The sequence below is a fragment of the Crocodylus siamensis genome, chromosome 15 (assembly GCF_052110815.1).
Source record: "Crocodylus siamensis isolate JL-2025a chromosome 15, ASM5211081v1, whole genome shotgun sequence".
Lineage (NCBI taxonomy): Eukaryota > Metazoa > Chordata > Crocodylia > Crocodylidae > Crocodylus > Crocodylus siamensis.
In genome coordinates, this window is record NC_143409.1 from 10,847,500 (window position 1) to 10,872,067 (window position 24,568).

Consider the following 24,568-nt stretch of genomic DNA (forward strand, 5'->3'; position numbering starts at 1 on the left):
TTAGCTCTATGAGCCCTGTGAAAATGGAATCCAAAGCTGGCTATTAAAGGGGCCTAGAGATTGCTTCCATATGGCAGAACAGCATGGGAGTGGAGGGGTAAGGCCTACAGCAGGCGCTGCTTGGCTTGAGCTCCCAATCTATCCATGGACACTCGTTGCATTACACCATAACATCTGGATTATTGCTTGTAATGTCCCTGGGAAATATCCACTTCCCATCAAAGCCTTTATCTATCTCAGTTGTACTTTGAACATTTTAGTATTTAACATAGTCATGTTTGATGTGATGTACTTGCTGCTTTAGGTCCAAAGATTTCCCCCCTCCTTCCTTGGAGGAGGGAGGAGGTATTTGAAGTGTTGGTTCGTTAAAAAAACAAAACAAAACAAGCCACCAGACAAGTTTTATTAACCACATTACAATGTGCTTTAATCTGGAATATCTATTTAATTGCAGAGTTTCCAGGGTGAAGAAAAAAAAAAAATCAACAGTTATCATTGCTTCGTTATAAAAATCAAATGGGGTGAGCCTTTTCATTCAGATCCCTTTTGTTCCCAATCGGTTTTCTGTTTTAAAGTTGTTTCTCCATCATTGTTTCATGGGAACAGTCTGCCCCAAAGTTCCCGCACTTCTCCAGCTCTGCTCTCTCCCTCTTCATATCCACAATAGTCCTGTTCTCACCTGGTCCAGCTAAGTCAGCAGCAGAAGCTGTCTGCCCTTAAGCCATTTGTCCCATACATAAGAAGCAGCAGCTATTTATTTCTCATTATAAAATGTATTTTAAAAACTTTTCTCTGGTGTTTCTCCTCCCTAAGCAATTCAAAGTTATTTGCATAGAGTTAATTAAACCCTGCAGCCGTGCCTGAGAGGTAAGGGAAATATTATCCCTCCTACTGATGAGCGGAACAAGGCAAAGGGAAATCCAGTGAGTTGACCAAGGTCAAAAACCATGTCAGAGTTGAACTCACTTTAACGCCCCCCCGCCCACACACACACATAAGCTTCACCCACTTGGCTCAGAAAAAGCCCCAGTAATTGTGAGGAAGGATCAAAACCTAAGTGCATTTGGCCCTTCTTCAGTTAACAGATAATACTATCTATACAACCTCCCTCAGGCTACAATTGAAGAGGGCTGAGCCTGAGTTGCAAACCCTGGTTCACCTCAGAGGCAGCCCTCTGCAAACAGACTATTAAAGGGGAAGAGACTGGTTGGTGGAAAGGGCAGTTCTTCACAGTTTTTCTTTCCTGCATCTGTCTACGTGCCTTTTTCAGCCAGTTGCCTGAGCCTCCAGTCTCACTGCCCATGTGCTAAGTACAGCCAGGACATAGGACCTGCAGCATGGAAGCTCATCCCCACCTGGCTCCAGCCCAGCTCTCCCCCTGCCTGAATCCAGGATGGACACCTAGATGCAGACTGCTCAAGTGCCTTCATACCCTACCTGAACCCTGTACTAGAGATGAGCACCTGTGCTTGAGCCCTGGAGCCTGCTGAGTTGAGTTCTTAGACTAAGCACTAGATTCTTCACTCTCTTGTCTTAGTTTCTCTGCAATCTTCCAGCTTTCATGCTGGCTGTAGCCTGAAAACTCAGAAAGCAACAGGTATCCTCCACGGACTTGCAGAAAGCTGGTACCGTCAGGTGGTCTAGAAATGCAGGGAGGATACTGGCTAAACATCAGCTCAGACCAACACAGCCCATGGGATCACTGCCTCCAATTTTGAGTATGACCTTAGGCAAGTCTTAGTTTCCCTGAGCTTCTGTTCCTGCCTGTGCAGAAGAGTCCATTACTCCTTACTTACCTCACAAGCATGGCCACTCTCCTTCCCATTTTGTTATTCCCAACTTCTCTCCTCTCTCATCCTGCCCCAAATCAAGCAGTCATATTTTCATGAGCATCCCTCTGAGCCTATATGGAACCTCCCTGGCATCAACCAGACCTTGGATGGGTTTGCAAGCCCTCACAAATGGATTTGGTGGCAAATTCAGGGACCATTGTTTGCAATCCTTTTTGGGGGGACAGTTTATATCTTCTTTACTACTCACTTGACAGTTGAAAATACAAGAGATTATCAAGGTCATATTTTTGTTAAAGGACTTGCTTTGGTTTTAATGGCTAAGAAGCTGATAATAGCAGCAACTTTAAAAAAAAAAAAAAAAGGAAAGAACTTAAACATGTAGGTCAGAAAGAATGGGGGGGGGGGAGGACCAAGCATCCAAACTGCATTAGTTTGCACTATAAAGGCCTGGTCCACCCATCTGTTTAGGGCTTAGGGGCCCCCAAAGAATGATGCATGAAACACCAGAGCAAGTAGCATCTACGGGCCATCGTTTAGGACCCTATTGTTCCCAGGGTTGTACAAAAGTAACAAAAGAACTAGGCAGTTCCCTAACAAACTTATGAGGAACCTCATCTGCATTTAGTAGAAAATTCCCTATTTCTCAGACACCCTGTGTAACTCTAGAAATTTGGAAGTAGTTTTGTTCAAAGTACATTCAATGTAGTGGGTCCTACTCTACCCTCCATTGCAAATACAGAACTTTGCAGACATGAGGAAGTGCCTGAGCTCATCATAGGTAAAAGCAAATTCATTATTTCCATATATTCTCCCTCTACACATATTCATATAAATTTACTAAAACAGCTCGTTTAAACCATTACTTAGCTCGCACACAAGCTGAAACTTTCATTTTGAAGGTCTGGGGAGGGGGTGATTTTCAAATGTTTTAAATGTTGTACCCTGACAAAAAAATGGAAAGAGGTCTAAGAGTATATGATGAACCCATTGTTTATACTTTTCAGTTAAAAGGATGAGACAGCCAGAGAGAACAGCTGTTCACTTCTGTGGAAAGGAAGCGACTAAAACCACTGTAATTTGGCACACAAAAAAAATAAAATAAAATAAAACCTGGACCTCTAGACCAGGGACATAAGTTACACAAACCACTTTAAGTCATCTGAAACTGGTTTAAACCTGTAACAGAACAGAAGATCAGTGCACATAAACTAGTTTCCAAATGGCTGACACCAGTTGAACGCAGTATCAGACTTAACTGATTTGGGTCAAACCAGTTTATGAAACGTTTGTTCCAGACTCCTTCCTGGTTCAAGTTAAATCAGTCCTCTAGCTTCCCAGAATGCTTCCCAGCCCTGGGCTGTGCTGTTCTGTCTGTTCCAGCACAGAAGGGTTGGCGGGGGGAGGAGGTAGGCAGGCGGGTAGGCAGTCCCTCGCATACCCCAGCTGAATATCTGGGGCCTGGGAGCAGGGGCTAAACCCCACTTCTCAAGTACAGAGCTGCCCTGCTGCTAAACTTACTGCTGGCTGCAACTGTGGACTACAAATCCTAGAGGCACCCAGAAGCAGGAAGAGAAAGTGATGAGCAACCCTTCAGACTCTTGCTGCTGTAATTCTGGACTGCAAATCCCAGAGACCTTAAGGGCAGCAGGAAAAGGAAGTGAACAGATAGCCCATGCTGTCTGTGCCAGAGAGCTGTGCCCTAGCCCCCCCGGCACCTGGACTGAGTCACTGCAGGCATGTGGCTGCATTTCTTAAATCAAAAGTAAATGTGTGTCTAGTTGTTTCTCTGTTTAATCTCTGCATCTTAGACTAACCTGCAAAGACTGAATTGATTCAGCCTTGGGCTTTTTGACCCTCTGTACTTAGCCCTAGGCATCAGGTAGGGAATGTTCTGCAGAAGCACATTCCCACTGGGAAAGGAGAGGACAGTGAGAAAAGCAACTGTACTGACAAGACATCGCTGTGATGGTGCATGACCCAGTGGCAACCAAGGTCCATGGTTCTATGCAAAGTTCAAAGATCACAGCAGCTCTGCTGCCCAAAGGGTATTACTAGCAAGAGCCAAATAGATTTCATAGATTTCACAGACATTAGGGCTGGAAGGGACCTCGGAAGATCATGGAGTCCAGCCCCCGCTCGAAGGGCAGGAAGTCAGCTGGGGTCACAGGATCCCAGCAAGATAAGCATCCAATTTGCTCTTGAAGGTGTTCATGTAGGTGCTTGAACCACCTCCGATGCCAGGCTGTTCCAGACCTTGGGGGCTCAGACAGTAAATAAATTCTTATGTCCAGCTTGAAACGGTCTCGCAGTAGTTTATGACCGTTTGACCTCGTCATCCCTTGGGGTGCCCTGGCGAACAAACATTCCCCCAATGAGGCAGGCAAAAAAAAAATCCCACAAATGAAAAAGGAGGCTGAGGGATTTCCCCTGGCAATGAGAGGACTAGAAGTACTTTGGCCAGGTTACCCTTTCAAACAATTTAGTCAATCAGCTTTGGATATTGAGGTGGCAATCAAATCACTTTTGTTTCAGGAATAAACTGCAGTATGTCAATCTACCCCAAGCAAACCCACGTGTTTGCTTCCTAAATGTTCAAACTCTTAAAGGTTATTCCGCTGTACAAAGGCTGGAAATAACATGCAGGGCATCATCAGTGCAAGGTTCTTGCCACACGGGAGAAAAAAGGCTACCAAGCTTTAGCCACGGAGCTCCAACAATGTAATCTGCAGACTCCACCTATGCCCCAGATGACCCCTATAAAATGAGAGAGAGAGGAGCGATTCATCTCCTTTTCCTCCCTTGCATATTTGTATATACATACACACACATGCACACTGCTTTGTCAAATGTATATATATGCATATATAAATGTGTCTGAGGTAATACTTCCTAAACACAAAAGAATTATTCTTCCCTCTGCATTGTCATATCTATTTGATGGCCAAGGGAGCAAGCTGCATTCTGGGAAGATTGCGATATGAAACGGCAACGCAATTCCAGGCTCCCGTCATCAGCAAGGGGTTCTGATTGGGGTGTACACATCTTGCTCATTTTCTTGACACAATGAGCTCAAAAAATGTACTCTAGATGATTCTCTTCCTCAAGCAATATAAAATGCTGACTAACATACAAGCTGCCAAATCACCTGGTTCAATATTTCCTGCACTAGAAGGATTTTACATGCAACATTCAGTATTTGAAATAACTTCCAATTTTTTTTTTAAATATAACTGTTAACCACTGATAGCCAATGCTTGGATAATTTTTGTATTGTACAAAAGTTACAGTCCCTTAAAACAACAAAACAGGGAGTTGGGAAGGCTCTTTTTTTAAAATCTATCAAAAGGTACCAACGGTAGACATGACATCTTTTTCATTCCCTACTTGGGAACGAAGCAGTTATTTGTACTATCATTATAGACACTGATCTCTTGGGGATATTATTGAATACCTACATGACAGACTGGTGACTAAAGTAATTCAAGATTAATTTGCAACACTGTCAGTGTAGATAGCAGATTTAGGCTGAGATAAAACTGAGGAGATCAAATCTGATTACAAACCACAACTCTCATATATATGAGTGGATAAATCAAAGTCTGAAAAATAAAAATGAACTCAGTTCCTCCATTCCTTTACAATTAACTGCTTCTCCCACTATTTGCATGGCCGAAACTGCAAGTTACAACCAAGCCTGAGTTTAGTTCAAATGAGAGAGGCAGTTAAGAAAACTTTTACTCACCTAGTAATACAGAGAGGTAGATTTCTGGGACAGATCTAATTTAAAATCAGTGGGATGTAGACTTATCAGGTACGCAGCTGAACAAATGGGAACTATATGCCATTTTTCTCCTTCAACAGCCAACCAAAATAAAGTACAATAGCCAAAGCAGTGCTGAATTTGTGTATCTGTGATAGATCTCCTTCTCCCCTTCCCCCAACCCTTTTCTGGCAGCTTTATCTAGTCCAGCAACATTTTTCTCTACCCTATCACATACACTGGCCATTCTTCCATAACCTCTCATGCCTTCCCTAGACACCCATATTCCCCATGCTCACAATTTTTCTTTCTAGCCTTTACGGTCTGCCACAAACTGCTAGTACTGCTTCCACAGACCAGAGTTTCCTAACTAAAGATGGTTATTGATGTACAGTACTAGTGTTTTAGTGCAGTAGCAGAATCAATAAAGTAGGAAATACTGCTTTGTCAGATTTTTCTAGCGCATTCTGGGAAATTCTTTACTACCTTGGATGGTCACAGAAGCTTTTCTTAAGAGATTGCACTGGAGCGTGAACTGTGTCTTCTCTTGGAAGAACTGGAACTCTCCTACCCTCTAGTGACTGTAAGAAAATAGAGCAAAGGGTTTCAAGGTCCCCACCCCCCCCACTTTAACAATCTTGCTTCCACTCACCCAATATCGTGCTTTGGCATCTCTTAATTTTATTTAAAGGGATGTTAAGATATTAGCCAGAGCCTTGGGAACCAAATGACCTGCCAACATGACTTACAGCTTTATCTCCTTTATTTAAAATACTGTGTTTAAAATGCAGAGAGATAATGCATAACAAAAACAAAACAAAACCACCACAAAAAAAGAAGGGAAAAAAAAATAACTAAGAAAGAACTCTAGTCTTTTCGGTCCAGAATAGCCAGAGTTTGAATAACTGGCTCCCCTTCCTAAGACCCAAAGCCAACCAGATCTGGGAGACAGCTGTGTGTGCATGGATGAGAAAGAGAGAGAGAGATCAAACCACACTGATTGAGTGAGGGCACTAGTAATTTCCAGAGCTTTAGTTAAAACTAAACCACTGAGCTCTTCAATTATGCCATCACTTGCTGTCATATTCCATTTAGTGAATCCTGGCTGTTTCTCTATGGCATCAGAGGAGCTGTCGAGGACCTGCATTATCTCTGGGATTGTTTGGGTAAACCAAGAAAGCATGAACCTGAACCCAGGAATTACACTACATGTCTACTGTTTACAGAAGTAGCCTTGTGGGTTTTCCCCACATGCTGTACCACAAATGTGCTGAACAAAAGCCAAGGGAAATGAATTATTTATTTTACATAAGCAAAAACAAACATCTTGATAGGAAAAATGCCAAGATCTGGGCCTCGGCTCCCTGAAGCCATGCTAGGCTTTTCTGAAGTTGCACAACAACCTTTTAAAACACAGGGCCCGCAGGCAACAGAAATATCTGGTCGTTCACACCAAAAGAAAGACCAGAAGGTCTCAACAGAATCATCTAAGGAAGACTGTAGTCAGGACCTGTCCCCTGAAGTACTGAAAAGCATCTTCATATAACACCAGGACAATGGACTGGGAGCCAGTGATGCCCATATATTCATTAATCACACCTTCCGCCAACACTATCCTGCAGCTCAGCCACTTTTCTGATGCATAACCTTGGCCAAGTCACTTCATCTCTTTCTGCATCTTCTCAATTTCCATTAAGTCATTCTAGTAAAGGGAAGGCAGAAGCCAGGGCAAGGCGGCATCTTTGGTTACAGAAAGGCATTCATTTCTACCGATGCACATTTCTGGGAGTGTACAGGCTCTGGGGAGCAGGCTGCTTCTCCCCTCCTCCTGGTCCCTGTTAGGCGAAGAACGGCTCCTTATGCCTTCCCTAGACCAGGGTCTCCCAGTCTAGGGAAGACTTGTGAGGACAGCGGCAGCTCTACCCTTCCCAATTATAGAGAAGTTGAGTCGAAGGGTATACGCGTTCGTTCTAGTAAGAGACACTCTCATACAGGGGAGATCTTCCAGGTCTCTTATGGATGAAGCATGTTCCCTCCTTGAAAAACAGAATGAATGCCTGCATGCTGGCAATTTTTTTACCAGGAGAGTGGAGATTCTCCCAGTAGAAATGTGACACATCTACATTACCTTAGAGACAGGCTAACACAATCAGAAATGTATAAGCTTTCATAAGCAGCAGCCTGCTGGTCTTTCACTAGATAGCTGTACGGTTCCACAGGGCCCTCATTTCTTTTGAAGCCTCTAGCTATTATTGTAACATATACAGCAATAAAACATCCAACATTCCTCACCGCATAGTGAGGAGAGAGAAAGGAATGGGAAAAATCAAACCAGAAAGTTCAACAATGGTCACCTAGGCTAAGATTTTTCAAACTATGTATAGGTCTTGTTGAGGGCAGATGGTCAGGGAAGCAAAGGAACTGGGGAGTAACTTGTGAAGATAAGGGTGTAGGGTTACCTTGGCTGAAGAAGTTCGTTTCTTCCGATTCGTCCATCTCTATTCATGAGATTCCACCGGAAATGGGAAGAGGGGAGGAAGTAAAACAGGTAAAGTGGTTAGTAAGTCATTTGAATGCTGATTTATAAGGTGTGTTAGGAAGGCATGGACCTAGGAGGGAGTAGGATCTACTACTGCATTTGGCTAAACTGTCTCCCTCCAGGACCGTAACAAGGAACAAGCAGAACACCTGCATTGCACCAGAAATAAAAGGAGGGGGGGAAAAAAAAGCATCAAAAATAAAAAGTGGAGGAATCCAGAGCCATTAGTAAGATGCACGGCTCATACTTGTGGTGCCATCTGGCCCTACTAAGCTAGTTTAAAAAGGAAAGGGAAAAAAAAAGTCAGCTTGCTGTTAAGTGCATAATGTGGACAAAGCCATTTCACTATCATGATTCTACTGGCAATGGTCGAACAATTTGCAGTTAAAACGTGAGAGTTTAAAATATAGTTAATGGAATTTTTAGTGTGCACCTAGTCTTCAAACATCTGCACTCAGAATATTAACTATGCGCCCAGGAGTGCCCAAGGTCTCTGCCCAGAACCAGTGCTGCATTCTCTATTATTCCCAAGGCCCCCGAGTCAGCCACAGCCCGCTCCCTCTCACTATTCGCATAGGTCTGGTTCCCAAGTCTGAGCTGTTGCCCCTTCCAGCAGATCATTTCTAGATGTGTGCCTTAGACTCCCCTCTAATGCACACAGTGACATGTATACCACAGATCCTCATCTAAGATAATTGGATTTGCAGCCCAGACCAAAAAGGTTCACATTAGTAAAAACAAGCAAGATTTCCAGGTAAGTAGAGAAGGGTTATTACAGTATTTTTACAGAGAGCTCTCATCTCTGTAATGACTAACTAAAGTTCTTTGTTCTCTTCCCTCGTACATTCCCTCCCTAGTCCGATAGGAAAAGGTTCCTTATAGCATATAAACCTCATATTACTAGATGGGACCAGTGCAATACAAATAATTATTCTGAAGGTTTCTGGTTGTTTGTAGATTTTAAACAATCATACCCATAGGCAAAAATAATTTGACAGGCATTTCCATGTTAGCTTATTAGGTAACTTAAGAATGCTTTACCTAGGAAAGCACTAATACAGAAAAGGCAAGCTTCTCTGCAAAGTCTGGTTTTATTTTTCCTCCTTTTGTAACATTTTCATTTGCATAAATATCCCAAACCTGCTGTGAATACCATGTGTCAATTTAACTGGATAGGATTCTAAAAAGTTTCAAGAGTTATATATAGGATTCTTCAGAACACTGTCCTTTCTTTTAACCTGAAGCCTTTTTTATACTTCTAAAATTTGGCCTTCTTGAAAATTGCTTCTGTTCATACGGTGTTTTTGGCATCAATTTTTCCCTTCTCAACCTCTGCTCTAAATAGTTGTGGAATTAAGTTACATGTTCATACATGTTCTGTATAACACAAACAGTAAAGCAAAAGATAGTCATAGAGCCTGGACCCAGAACATATATTCATATTAATCACACCCTCCACTAACAATATCTGACTCATTCTGGGTTTTTAATAGGGCCCCTTCTATGTGTTACAGGTATCGCACAATTCAGTGGTTAACTGTGCAGTTACCTCAAGACCAGCTACATGTGCAAGCTAGCTCTCATGCCATAAAAAGTTCCAACCAATTATAAATTCAGACCACAAAAATGCGTACTACCTTTACAGTTGGTCGCTATTGAGCTTTCATTGGCATTAGGGGTGTGCAAAATGGGCCATATTCTATTCAGATTCAGCCCGAATTAGGGACAGTGATTCGATTAGTTGATTTGGATCACTGTCCCCAGTTCGATTTGGCCAAATCCAAATCTGAAGATTTGATGCTGATTTGGAGAATCAGCAATTTGGCCATAGACACAGCTTTAAATGTTTTTTCTACATGCCTTGAGGTACCAGGCACACCTTGTGATAGCTATGATGCTGGGGTGGACAGAGCATCCCACAGGAGCTGCACCCCCTCTACCAAGTGCTCGGCGGTGAACCCAGAAGTGGACCAGAAGTACTTCTGGTCAGCTTCTGGATCTGCCACTGAGCACGCTGGAGGGTCTCCCTGTGCCCCCCGCAGCTCAGTGATCGGCTGTGGGGGGACCCCGGGTGCCCCCCAAACCCAGGAGGCACCAGTCACTGAGCCAGAGGGTGCAGGGGAGGAAGGGGAACCCTCCAGCACACTCCCTGGCAGACATGGAAGTGGACTAGAATTGCTGCCAGCCAAGCATGCTGGGGACCCCCCTGCACTCCTGTGGGATGCTCCATCCACACCACCATCGCAGCATTCCTGAGCTGCCTGCTACCTAAATGTATGCAGACAAAACATTTAAAGCTGTCTATGTCCAAATCACCAAATCTTTCCGAATCAATTCAGAGGTTTCAATTTGATTTGGAGAGATTAAAGTGTCTCCTGATTTGTTTTGGATTCAGAGATTTAGCCGCTGAATCTCTGCTGAATCAAATCAGCAACTGAAGCTTCGCACAGCCCTAACTGGCATGTATAGTGGGGTCTCCTCTGTGGTGGGGAGCTGCCTCAGCTGATATAGCTCCTGGGGTGCAGCATTCCCAGCGTAAAACCCCCAAGCCCTGGGGATTATAGCTGCTGCATCCTTTAGCCCCAGGGATGTGGGTACAGGATCAGGCTACCCCTGCACTAGCAATAAGATGCAATGAGCTTTAACACACGATCTCACAACCACACCTCGTCATCCACATGTGGCATGGCAGGAGGTGCAATTGTGTGGATCACACATTAGACCACATCATGCCTTTACTTGCACATATAGAGGGGGGCTGTGCACACAAGAGACCCACCATACTTCAGCTCCATGAGCCTAATTTAAAAGCAGACTGAAAATTCACTGTGGAGAAACTGGCTGAGGTCTCGGCTATTCAGAAGTCTGCCATAACAGATCTCTTTGTGCCCATTTTTCTCCTTTCCACCTGTGTGCGCCCATATACAGTTGGCACCATCTAGGTCTTAATCACAGATCTGTGCTTTTTGATTTCACACTTGTATATTTTTAATTGGTGTGAAAAAAAAAAATCCAGTTGGAATTTTTTTTTTTTTCCCCAAGGCATTAAAAAAAATTCTCCTCGCCTACAATCAGTAAATGGCATGTCCTGGAATAGCAGTCCTCAAAGCTACAAGGATGCATATTCCGTTAGCAAACTATACGCTTTGCAGATAACAGACACTCTCTCTCTCTGCAATAGATGGGAACTGTTGCTATTCACAGGCTTTCAAGAACAGAAGCGCTCAGTTATAGATATATAAGTAACTTTTATCCAATCAAATGTGGCCAGGTTTTAGGTCATGAACTATCTAGATTTCAATATTGAGCCTCAGAGGATGAAAATAAAAGTGGCATTTCCCAGTAAATCAGATTAAAGCAGTTTCTTCTTTTTTTTGCACATTCCAGGTTTAAATTTGATTTCCTAAGCCACTTACATTTCTCTTGAAGTCTCCTGCCTTGACTGCTAGGCTCAGGTTTAACACAATCACACCCATGTCATCTTCTAAACTGTTCGGATCTTCCAGTTTTAAAACATGTTCAGTACTTCTGAAAGCAAAAAAAAAAAAAAATGTAGTATTGGTTGGGTTTCCCTGTTAATTTCTGGTTCATCCTGAAGGAACACACTGATCTGCTTAAATTCCTGCACGCTGTCTGACGTTTTAAAAATGAAGCCTAAGTGTTGAAAGTAAGATCTGGTATATTTTTTAACCAAATAAAGGTCTCACAAACTCTGCAAAATATACCACTTTCATCACAGTGCGGGCATCTACATGTGCCCCCCACGGCACAGTTGTTACTGCTCTGCCATTTAGTACTTGCTTTAGGAAGTACTAAATCACATGGCAGTAACAACCGTTACTGCACCACCCCAACGGCGCAGTTATTTTTAGCAGCTACAATGCCGTAGCGATGCACTATAGCGAGGTGGCTCATTGCTACAGTGCCATAGCGTTACCATCAGTTTGTGCCTACTAATGCTATGTTGCCATAGCAATGAGTTATGTCACCATAGCATGTTGCTACAGAGACGCAGCGTCGCATGTAGCCTCATCCAGTGATGATCAGATAAATAGTGCCAAGCAATCTCCAGCGCAATAGCTAATATCCATAACCTACCACCGTTGCAGCACAGTGAAGAAGACCAATATAATCTCTGTTTTACAGGTAAAAGAAAATTGACTGTAATAGTGTAACCGAGTCAGGAGGACCAGGGCATGAACCATGGTCACTGTCTTGGGGCCAGAGGTGCAAAAATAGCTGCCACTCCTGGCAGAGCTCCAGTTGGCACTGCCCCATGCATGGCCACACCTCCGACTGGCAAATGAACTATAAAGCAAACTTTCCGGATGAGTCAGACCAGACTTTGGCGTTCTCTGTTAAGCTCCTAACTCCGACACAGGCTTTCTACATCACCTCGGACAAATCAGTTTATCCCTATCTGCTTCCGTTCCCTGCTCTGAAAACGGGCATGATCGTGTCCCCTTACTTCACAAGGGTGTTCCAATGAGAAATTAATTGACACAAATTGTTTAATGAAGAATGATCTTGCCCTGAGCTGGGAGTTGAACTGGACGACCTCATGTCATGAGGTCGCATCTAGCCATGCTTTCTATGATCCTATGTTTATGAATCGGTCTCATATTATAGCCAGGGGAGCCATAGTTTATCTACTCGGAGTTTGCAGAAGTGCTAGGAAAAATGAGTTTCCAAGTCTACATGTAGACCACATGATGACAGAAAAAGGACTGAGGGTTTGTCTGTAAAGGAAGTTATCCTGTGATAATTATTCTCAAATAACAATAGGTGTAGAAATTCTTATTTGTAATTTTTTCCAGATTAAAAGCATGCACATATGTTGTTATTCTAGAAGAGTTGTTCTTCTAAGTATGCAGCCTACTTCAGTCTACAATAATTTATGTGTGTAGAAAATGTTCTGAACTGTTGCAAAAGTACTAAAATGTAACGCATCATTTCTAAACTAAATTCTGTTAATACATTCTGGTAAATTCATATCATACCTATTAAGTTCCAGGTCACTGAGGATTACATATGCTGACCCCATGAAGTCGGAAGAGGTTAAATCTCGATCATACACCTGGGAGCAAAATAAAATACATATGATTTTCATATCTAGTTTTGTCACAATCCACAAAAGAACAGAAAATGTTCGCCCTGAGTCCACTGCTGTACGGTCGGATATTCAAAGCTGAAATAGTCTTCAAGGATAATTTACCACCTTCCTCTTTTAATTTGGAACCTCAAGTTAATATTTAAACAGTATACATGAAATATTTTCTTCACATAGTGTGAACAGAAACACGTGCACACGTGTATACTGGAATTCTTGTTCAATATCCTATACAGCCATTCTTTCAAATACTGCACAAAGTCACAGTTTAAGCTACAGATGTTTTATCAATTAGTGCTTACAACTGGTAGCTTGCAGCTCTTGTTAACTGTAATGTTATTCATAAGGAGAAAAGGCTTTGCTACTTGTCATCACTGCATCACAGGTAATAATTCTCCTCAATTCAGTTGGCCAAATTGAACTCTTAAATTATGCTTGCATAACCCCCGTTGGTTTCATTTAGGTTGCTCAAGTATAACCAAGGAGAGAATTTAACTCAGCAGGTTCAAACATATCCATTCAAAGATATCTTTTTAATTGGGGGCTTTCACATACTGAAAACATAACATCAAGGTGACATCTGGCAAAGACATGGGCATGTTAATCTAAAGTTTATAAAACTTCACTCCTGATTTTGTTTTCAACACTTGTTCCCTACATTGAACAACATGAAAAATAAAAAGCAACTGGCCCTCAAGAGCTTTTACAAATGCTATAGAACAGAAACCAACATTTTACCTTGACACCGAGCTTCTGACCAAGCTTCTGTATTGGCAGCACAATTGTTTCATCCCAGACTGGATTTAGGTTCTTGTACATTACCTTACTTTTGTATACAGTTTTTCCATTTAATTTAAACTTCACATATGGATCACTTGTACCTAGTATAAGCAATAACAACATTAATATTAATAACATTAACATTAATATCATCAATAATGTTAATAACAATCACACTAATAAGAATAATAAATGGATTAACTTGGAAAATAATTCCACAGTAATAACCACAACATTTGCATGCATGCACGCACTATATTATAAATTAAAAAGGGGGAAAAAAGACTGTTCTATGTCAATAAAAGGATTATACTGAACACAATGGGTTAATGACGCATAGTATGGAAGAGCAGAATTACACACTGGTTGCTCTCTGCCCTGTTACTCTGAAAAAGAGCTATTTTACTGGCTTTGTTAACTTGGTATATTTTTTGGGAAAGAGCAAACATAACTGAAGGTAAATGGATACAACCACACTAAAGTAAAAAAAAAAAAGAAAAAGAAAAAGATTAAGAATTCGAAGGAAAATGCATTATTCATATATAAAAACAAAAAGTAACAAGGTACCAAAAGTTTCTACTAGGGCTAAAAGAACAACACAAACAACAGTAAATAATCAAGACAGGGTTTTAGTGACAGCACAGTCCTGTACCCTCTCTCTTTTCACTCCAAATTTGAAGTTAAATGGAACATATTGTTGACAATTTTGAGCAACTCAAAACAATGACATTTTTGGTTTTGAGGTTCAGGAAAGATAATAAATAATGCTTGGAGAATAAGGACTTTTTTTAATCTTCAAAGTGATACATTTTTTTCATGGCAATAATGAACCAGATGTTCCTTCAAGGAACACTGGGATTTGCTGCTGGGCAGCAAGAGAAAGACTTGCAGCTGTCAAAGGAAAACACAAAAGGGATTTTTTTTAATATAGGTGTGCGTGTGTGAGTGCGAGTCGGAAAGCATTAAACATAGCTTAAAGATAGCATTTCTAAACTAAACTCTGGTAACAAACTGTGCTATGTACACAGCGTACCTGTATTGAGAGAGAGAGGGTATGTATAATTACATAACATATAATTGAACAGAATTACACACACACACACACGTTATATCTACATTCTTTTTTAACTGAAGGCATGACTATTAACACCAGGCAGAGATGTGAATGAATAGTCAGCAGCAAGCTACAAAGCAAGATAAATAGATTTAAAGCATTTAACCAGATGGCTGACTTAACAGCACCTACAGATTTTACGCACACAAGGCAACCCAAAACTTAGAGGGTCAGTATAAAAGGAAGGAGCAAGAGAGAGTAAAGTTTCAGTAGAGCATATAACTGACTCAGCTGCACTCTCTTATCTTTCATATTTGATGCCCTCTGCTATGGTTTCTGTAAGGAATTAACATGTTCCAGTAATCATTCCATTTAATAAAAAAAAAGAACTAAACGGATGTGAAGTTAATTAGTGGCTAGTCTAATTAGTGGTCATTCTAAAAGCGCAGACTAAGAAAAATCACTATAAGCACAATGTGCCAAGTTTCAGACCAATCATTCAGGTGGCCAGAAAGCCAACAACCCTACCCCAGGACAGAGGAAAACTGCTCTCTTCTTCGGGATTTATACACAGAAGACCAAGCTGTGCTTCTGCTGTCTCTGGTTGCTGAGTCTGGTGATGGCAAAGGGCCGCCCAGGGTAACTCGTTACTCCACAAATTTACCATGAGCCCTCTCATTATACCAAATAGCAAGGACATGAATTTGTCAGGTATCTGCAGGTCTGACTGATGTCACTTATAGAAGAAATCTTAAGGCACAAAAGAAAATAACTATGCTGCGACGTCTGTATGGAGCTAACAAATAACATTTAAAAGAAGTGAATCCCAGCTGCAAAATTAAATGTAACCATTTAGAAAAAAAAATCTATATAACAGCTCTTATTCAAGATTAATTTTGATAGTATTTTGCAAGTCTCATTCACTTCTATAGAGCTCCTTCAGAAACATTTGCTTAATTAGGTGGACAAGCTTTTTTTTGTGAAAGGTGAAATATCTACCAATTGATCTACCCTCAAACACCACCTGCAGCAAATTCTTTTCTTAAGTATCAAAATCAACCTTTTTTGTGGGCAATGTTGCAAACCAAAACAAAAAGAAAGTTTGTTTTTCTAGTCCTCAGAGGGGTAGCCACATTCAGGGAGGGATCCAAAGACTGCTAAAGTCAACAGAAGATTTTCTTTTGTATTCAGTGCGTCTGGATTGGGCCCTTACTCAGAGTATCTTTCATTATTATTTATATTCACTTATTAAATGCATGTCTTGAAAATAAATATTGAACAGCAGCAGGTACTTTAAATAACAGACAGGAATGGATAGATAACACCCAACAACAACAATGTACATGCAATAACCTTCAGAGGCCGCATTAGTTCAGAAATGACATGAATAGAGCTATTTGGTGTCATCCTTTGTTAACTTTTCTTGAGTATTCCAACTCCCTTCTCCTTTAAAAAGAAAGAAAGAAAGAAACAGAGAGGAGAGAAATAGCCTTTATCTCCTGGATAAGCAGAAGCAGACTGCATTATTAATAAAAAAAAGTCTTAACTATTTACTACATGAAAGAGGCAGTATCAAAACTAGACAAGAAAAGTATGTGATGGAATGAAAACATGAATAGGGCAGTGGAGGCAGGTGGTCTATGACTATAACTCATCTGTTTCTTAAATAGAAAAGAACATTTGAGTGAAGGGGCCTTTAAAAAGAAGAGCGAAAGAGAAAGAAAAAGCAAAACAGCCAATAACTTTAGCATCTGCAAGTATTAAAAAGAAAAAAAAAAACACTAACTGGCTTCTTTTTTCTAAGCATAGGAAACAAGAAGACCATATCTAAGTACGCGTTCCAACTGCCTTGTTTCACAGAAAGCTTTCCAAGCTGTTAGACAGGAAAAGAGGAGTAGGGCTATGTACAGCAGCACCGTTCATGTAAGTCAGGCTTTAGCAATCATTCTGATTATACATACATACATACCTACCTACTTACACACACATCTATATATAGATAGATAGATACACCCCCCCCCCCCAAAACAAAACAAAACAAAACAGTGCGTGTGGGAGGGGAACTATAATAAAAAAGGCCTTTAATTAAATAAGATTGCCACTCTGGGATCAGGCCTTCATGCTTGTCAGCTTACTCTCAAAATAAACATCTCAAAACTAGGCCTCAGTGGTGTCACTTACTGAGGCAAGGCATACTGGGTAATCCCTAGGTATCTTGACAGCTACATAATGTTCAAACTGTTTCACGGGTGAATGGCGGCACTTGCGTGAAAGAAAATATTAATGTCTGGAATTAATACAAAAAGGGATGATGGTTTACAAAGCCAAAGAGGAAAGGGTGTCAAGTTAGTACAGCGTTAATTGTTAGGGAAAATAATTGAGAGAGAGAGCATGCACATGAGACAGAGAGAGAGAGAGAGAGAGAGAGAAGGGGAGCGAGAGAGAAACACACAGTGGTTTTCTAGCTGAGCACAACTGTCTTACTGTCAGGAAAGTAACATCTCAACTAGGCAAGCGGGGAAAAAGGGGGTCGGCTGCTCAAGAATGCAACTCCGAGATTATACAAATGACGAGATGACGCCTCGGTGTCAGCAAACAGATGGACTTTAACCTTTGCATAGGGAGCTTCACAAACAACGTGGCTCTGGCATTTACTCGGATGGAACCAAATAGCTAGAACATAAAACCTGCCCTGGCAATAGGAGTGGATTAGAAACGGAGCAGAGCATGGCACTGAATGGCGGCCCTTCTTCATCCAGAAAGAGGGGTGGAAAGCATACACAATTATTTTGTTTAGATCCAATGAAGCTTCAGTGTCACCCTTTCTCAAGTCTCACTTCCCTCTCTCTTCTAAGGTTTCTGTTCGTTATGTTTGTAGTGGTCAAAATCAATAGGGTTTTAAAAAAAAGAGTTAAAAAAAAAAAACAACAGCAAGTGGGCAACACCGTTTTGAGAGAAAGAGTAAAGCATTATCTGTACTTGATTTGGGCCATGGAGAACTACAGATACCTGCATATATTACAAGGATTCAAAAGGAGTACTCCAAATGGTGGGTGAAGAGAGCTACATTTTCACAAGAGAACAGTGATTTTAGGTACTTGAGGGAACTGAAAAGAGCTTCGCAACAAGTAGCAAAGATTTTTACTTTTTGGAGGGGGTTTTGGTCATATTTTTTGCTGGGACAACCAAATAGTTGACCGAGATGTTAGGCACGATTGCAGGCAAAAAGTGCCCTTCCTCAGGTCTAGCAAAGAAGCAGAGACATCCAACACTAAATACCAAATAAAACGATGACTTTTAACTCAAAGTGCAAAAAGACTACAGATATGGAGCAAACAAGTGATCACAAGTAGCTAGAAAATGAGCACTCTCTCTCCCAGCTATTCAGTTGATCCAGTAAAACAGGGGTTGTCAACCAGGGGTACGCCTACCCCTGGGGGTACTTGAGAAGGCCCTAGGGGGTACGCACAGGTAGGCGGGGATGGAGCACTGCCATGCACCATCCCACGCTGCCTTGCAGGGGAAGTTCACGTGTGGCAGCTGCCGGCGCTCTGAGTTCAGACAGGCACCACCTCTCACCCCTGCTCCGCATCTGGCTGCAGGTGGTACACTGATCCAGAAAGGTTGAAAACCCCTGCAGTAAAAGATACTACCCAAGAACCGCCCCCCATATAATTTCTATACCAGCGGTTCTCAACCTTTTGCACCTTACGTCCCACCAACCTTTTTGTCAAAAAACTCCGGTCCCACCATGATAAAAACCATGGGCAACTGGTGCCATCTTAATCGGGGGAGGCATATGCCCCACCTTTGACCAGTCCTGTTGACCGGGAGGGCCCCCCACAGCCAGTACTGCCGACCGGGACACTGGGGGGTCCCCCGGGCAATCCTGTGACAGCCAATCACTGTGATCACTGCACCTGCTTGCAGGTGTTCCTGTGCAAGCAAGAGCCACCCATTCACTATAGCCACTCCCAGAAGAGGCTGCACCAATCAGATGGTGCTTGTAGCAGGGGACTGGTGCTCCCGCCTGCCCCCACTCCCCTGTCACTCGCCTAAGCAGTGAACGTGGCCAGCCAGGGGGTGCACCGGCGCTCTCAGGGGGTGCCCATGCACCCCCTATGCATTGCCACTGATAATAACAAAACTCCACTTTTCCCAAGAAGTGTATTTTTATGTTTACATGCATTTTAGTATTATATTAATCATTAATGTAAATTTTCAAATGAGTTGAAGTCCCACCTACACAACCTTTGTGTCAACACTGTCCTAAACCATCACAGCTATCACACTCCAGCCTAACCAAAAAGTGTCAGGGTCTTTAAAAATGTCTTTAGGCGTGTCCCATGAAGTGGAGACATCCAAATTAGCTACTGCCCAAAGTTAAACTTCAGTCATGTAGATTTTTGAATATTAGGTTTCACTCTACATCACTCCAACTGTATCCAGGTATTTTGGGAGAGGGACACATAGAGTTAATTAGCATGGGATATTGCAAGCAGTCAGGTCAGCACAGCTGAATTCTTCCTCCCAAGCAGGTGTCCAGTGGGGCCAAGCAAGGTGCAAGATTTTGAGGTTTTATTTAAGTGTTCAAGAACGGTGGGGAAATGTCTCAATGACCTAGAAATAATGTAAATGCGATGCATGATTATTAGCTTTTTGGATGCCTCAGCAAAGACCAGTAAAAGAAAAGCAAAAGTATGGCCTCTGAAAAACAATTCTGTTTGTCTTCTTTACTTTTACTATTGTTATATTAATTTTTAAGCATGCTCATTTTACTTTCAATTCAAATCAGGTATTTGAATTTACTTTTACAAACTGAGACACTCTGGAGATTTTACAAGCTGGCAAAAAAAAGGCGTGTTTTTTAAAATAATTAAGACTCGACATACCAGTTGACACCAGCCAAAATGAACACACCCTAAATATACCTGTCACAGAACAGGTTCTCTCTTCCCAGAAAGTTAAATAGACTGTTAGACTGTTAAAAATAATAATAAATTACTTAATATGATGGCTATCTTCTGCACTTGTAACTGTGTATGTTCCAAATGTGTAAAAAAAAAAAAAAAAAGTACTCTCCCTAACACATGCATATGCAAGTATCTTCTAAAATGAAAAGACAGAACAATTGAAGCACATAAAGTACTATGGGCCAAATTCTGCTTCCTAAAAGTCAAGCTGGAATTTTTTTCATTGATTTCACATGGACTATATTATGGCCATGGAGAAGGGGAGGAAAGGGTTTCAGCATGGCATGCAACCTGTTGCAGGGGGCAGAGCGGTGGGAGAGGGCAGGGACACGCCTCACTCTTGTGTGATCCCCATTGGTGTGGCCCACTGAGCATTCAGCCCTCAGTCACTTCGAAGTTGCAAAGCCCTAAGCTATATGATTATCTTCTCCCTTTACCACAATTTTAGTGGATTATTGTGTTCTTTCCCTAGAGCATCAGATTGGCCAGCAATGTTGGAGACTGTTCAGTGCAAACTAAATATTCACTGAAATTTGAGGCTGCCTAAACAAATATATTCTGCTCATATTTACTAGACAGGGCTTAGTTTCCTAAGAAACTATGGTGTTTTAAAATGGTTACTGCTGCCCTCTAGCAACTATTTTGAGATTTACCACATGAGCACCACTTATTTACTTATCTTGCACATTTATTTCACTCTTATTAGGCAACTGATAGCAGATCTGATCTAATTTCAAATCCTTCTTTCATCCAGTAGAAACAGAAATAAGTATGCTGGACACACAGCCAGTGAACACAATGATCTAGCTGTCTCGCAATCCTAGAAAATCAAAACAATGTGAGAACAATGGCCATGATCACTTTATTTTTTGGTCCAACTTCCAAATTTGATATGGAGAAGAATCTGAATTTATTTCTAAAATTTTAAAGACATATTTCACAATAACAAACAAAATGCAATGCAAGTAAATTACTTGTCAATCCTCTAGAAATACTGCGACAGTTATTTACAAAAGTTCAAAAAGCCACTATGTGATTTATTCCAGCATTTTTGTTTTAAGTGAAAAAGTCACCATTCCCATAGAAACAGCCATAATACTAACAGATACCCAGAAACTGAAGGAACATGGTGATATGAGAAAATATAGGCTAAGTACAGATAATCAAAAAGCCCGAGGCTGAATAGATTCAATCTTTACCGGTTAGTCTAAGCTGCGTAGACTGAACCAATAAGCAAGTGCACAGATGTTCACTTTTGATTCCAGAAATGCAGCCACATGCCTGCAGTGGCCCGGGCCAGAAGTTAGGGGGCATTAAAGCATGCCTCTCTTCTCGGCTGGAGCGAACAGCTTAGGCCAAAGCTAGCCCACCCACCCTTCAAGGCATGGTTTCCAGGGGAGGTGCAAAGTATCCCGGGATGCTGGAGGACTGTGAGTTAACTTGAACCTGAAAGGGATCTGGGACAGAAGTTCAATAAACCCATTTAACCTAAATCAGTTCAGTCTGATACTACATCCGTCCAGGTTCGTCCTAAACTGGTTTCAGCCATTTCAAAAGTTGTTTATGTGCACTGAACTTCTGTTGTGTTACAGATTTAAACTGGTTTCTGATCACTTATACCTAGGAACCTACTAAATACACAGCAGAAGTGGTGTGTGTGGCATCTCCTTTATTATTTCCTCCACACCCCCCACCCCGATTGGTGGAAGAGCCGCACTTACAAGCACTCCTGATCAGCGGGGAGATGAAAACTGTGATTTTAAATGTGGCGTTGCTTTTGTCTCCCACCACTGGTTGGCTGAGGGATTCCAGCAACCCTGATGCTTGTTGCTGACCAGTGGGGAGGCAAAAATTACTCCATGTTTAAAACCACAGTTTTCACTTCCCTACTAATCAGGAGGGAGCAGTGGGGTCCCTCTGATAATCAACATGGGGGGGGCGGGGATAAGGGGCACATGGGAGAACATGAAAAATTAAAGGAGATGCTGTGCACCCCACTTCCACCACGTATTTGGTAGATCCCTACTTATACTGGTTTAGGTATAATTTCTATCCCTAACCAATGAGTAATCTTGTAGTTTTGTACCCCACCCATCACCAAGTACCTTCCATGTAAAATCCATTGTAAATGGAAAGTCTTAGAATTATTGGAGTCATAACACTTTTTTTTAGGTAATAACTTGGGGGGGGGGGGAAGAATTTCCCCTAACCTTCCAAATAATGCTGTGGTTTTACTTTTTCCATTGCTTTTAGGGTTGATTTGTTGCAGTAGATTATTTGGGGAGAGCTGTAAATTGTGAGTTCCCCTCCCCTTAAGGACTGTGGCAATTATGCTAGTGTCCTGTTTCGGTGTCAGAATGACACACTGGAAACAGCAGCTGAATTTCTCCACCCACTCAGTGCTTGTTGGTCTTGCTGCAAAGACCATTGTCAAGGGTCCTGGAAAGAGCTACTTGTGTGAACACTGTAGCATGGTTGTCAGTTCCAATACAAACCAATTTTGGCCCATAACATGAGATGGCACTTGGTCAGTTTATGAAAAGGATTATAAAACCGGGCTGCATACAATAAATAGACACTGGGTATTTGAAGGCATTGGGGGGGGGGGGAATCTCTTCTAGACCCAAGTCCCTATTTAGACATGCATCTTGCCCAAAAACAGAGGATGCTGCTGAACGTTTTCCGTTAACTGCTTTAGTTTTTAAATGAAATCACTTTGGTTATGCTCAGGCTCCTGGTGTCTTGGTTTCTCACAGCCATTAAAATGACTGGGTTTACTGATGTGAATGGGTGTGGGAGACAAAGTTTCAGAGCTGACACATGCAAGCCACTACAGCAGAAGCCCCTTAAGGAACAGGAAAAAGACTATGCGACTTACCCGGCTGCATCATAACAGCTAAACACCACTCTCATTCCAGATATTTGCAAACTATTCATAATTAAGCTTAGGGGGACAGGGCAGGATGGGGAGGGGAAGACAGTGTCTAGTAAATTGACTAATGAACATTCTGAAAAATAAATGACCTAATTGCAGACAGCTTGGAAGCACAAAAGGTCTAAATTCATCCAATAATGTACTTGTAGTAAAATATTCACTCTAGCTGTTATTATTTGGATTTTAATTTTTTTGTATATGCTGACAAAATGCCTAGTGCAATGCAGAACACAGCTCTTGCCCCGGTGGACCGTCAAATTTGTAATCATATTAATAGTCAGGCTAAATGATAAATTGTTAGTTGTGGCCAGGTTTAAAACAAAATACCTCACCATTTGGTTCTTCCTTTTCCGTTTGTTCTGTGCCATGCAGTGGACCTTAGTGCTTCTAATCAAGGGAATCTCAGATCAATCCACATAGTCACAAAACAGGAATGCAAGAACCAGTACTACTGAAATATGCTTGAATGCAGCAGTGACAGCTCTCCTGCCCTGCTTGAATTTCTATTAAAGGAAAGGGGCCCAAGAGAAACAAATACCCCCTTACATATACACATACTCACCCATCCATATGCATGCATACACATGTGTATGCACACACTTTCATAATATCTACATCAAAAAGAGAAAGAAGAAAATGAGAGAAAACCATATCACAGGAACAGGAAGTGAAAATGACAACTATAGCAAAAAAGGAAGACTCAAAGCAACATACAAGACGTAAAAACTACTATACAAGTGTAAAAATCAAAGCACTAATGAAAGAGACTGGTGCATAAAAGCAACAGAAAGAGAGCATCTTGATAGAGGATGCGACTGGAATAAGACTAAGCCACTTGCCAAGATACATCACCTCTCAGAAATGAGTTCTGATATTAAAAGACAAAGCCACATGTAATGTTATGACAAAACTGTCTTATGTTGAAGGGGTGTATGTATATATGGAGAGGTTGTGGGGGTATGGTGTGGGCATAAGACATTTGTGGGGTGTGAGGAACAGGTGTGGGAACCCCCTACACTTACACTTCTTCTTATGGCAAACAACCCCCATAGCTTGGGTTGCTCGTGGGCCATTTAGGCGCTGCTGCCCAGCAGCATGCAGCTCCAGCCAGTTCCAGGAGCTGCACATGGCAGCAAGGAGCGAAGCCAGGTCTCCCGCCTCTACTGCACAGGGCTCATGTGCAGCTCCCAGGCTTGCACACCACCACCAGGGGGGCATCCCACATAATGGAGCCGGCTGCCTTGCCTTCTCCCTGCAGCTCACGGGACCCTGCCGGAAGTGGTGGGTAGTCTCGGCAGCTTCATGTGGCGGCAAGACATGTCCTGAAAAAGAAAAACTATCTGCACAACCAGCAATACCTGTTAGTATTAATAAAATTAATTTCAGTTCCCCGAGATGTAAAATAAATGAGGTACTTATTGGCTTCAAAATTGTTTCTACTGGAAAATCTGATTGACTAGACAGGACTTGAAATATTCCCAGAAATTGTAAGTAAAGGGAAACAAACGTATAGGTAAACAAAGGGTTTCAGCAGTGGGAAAAAAGGAAAGTCTGGCTCTGAGTAGGTACCCACATAAGTGTGCAGTTCATGAGTTATGAGACCTGTACATTTATGAACTCACAG

At 41.8% G+C, this 24,568-nt stretch overlaps 1 protein-coding gene across 3 annotated transcripts in view; it reads right to left on the minus strand.

Annotated features, from left to right (window-relative positions):
* Positions 1–24,568, minus strand: part of MCTP2 (multiple C2 and transmembrane domain containing 2) — a 172,715-nt gene that overhangs the window by 93,974 nt on the left and 54,173 nt on the right. For 2 of the 3 annotated variants that reach the window (XM_090028966.1, XM_090028969.1), the window contains exons 6-9: positions 13,941–14,083; positions 13,093–13,169; positions 11,509–11,620; positions 8,013–8,051 (exon numbers count right to left, since the gene is read on the minus strand). In XM_090028966.1, coding sequence (XP_089885092.1) covers positions 8,013–8,051; positions 11,509–11,620; positions 13,093–13,169; positions 13,941–14,083 — 371 coding nt within the window. The remainder of the gene's footprint in view (positions 1–8,012; positions 8,052–11,508; positions 11,621–13,092; positions 13,170–13,940; positions 14,084–24,568) is intronic. The other variant, XM_090028968.1, reaches the window with a different exon arrangement.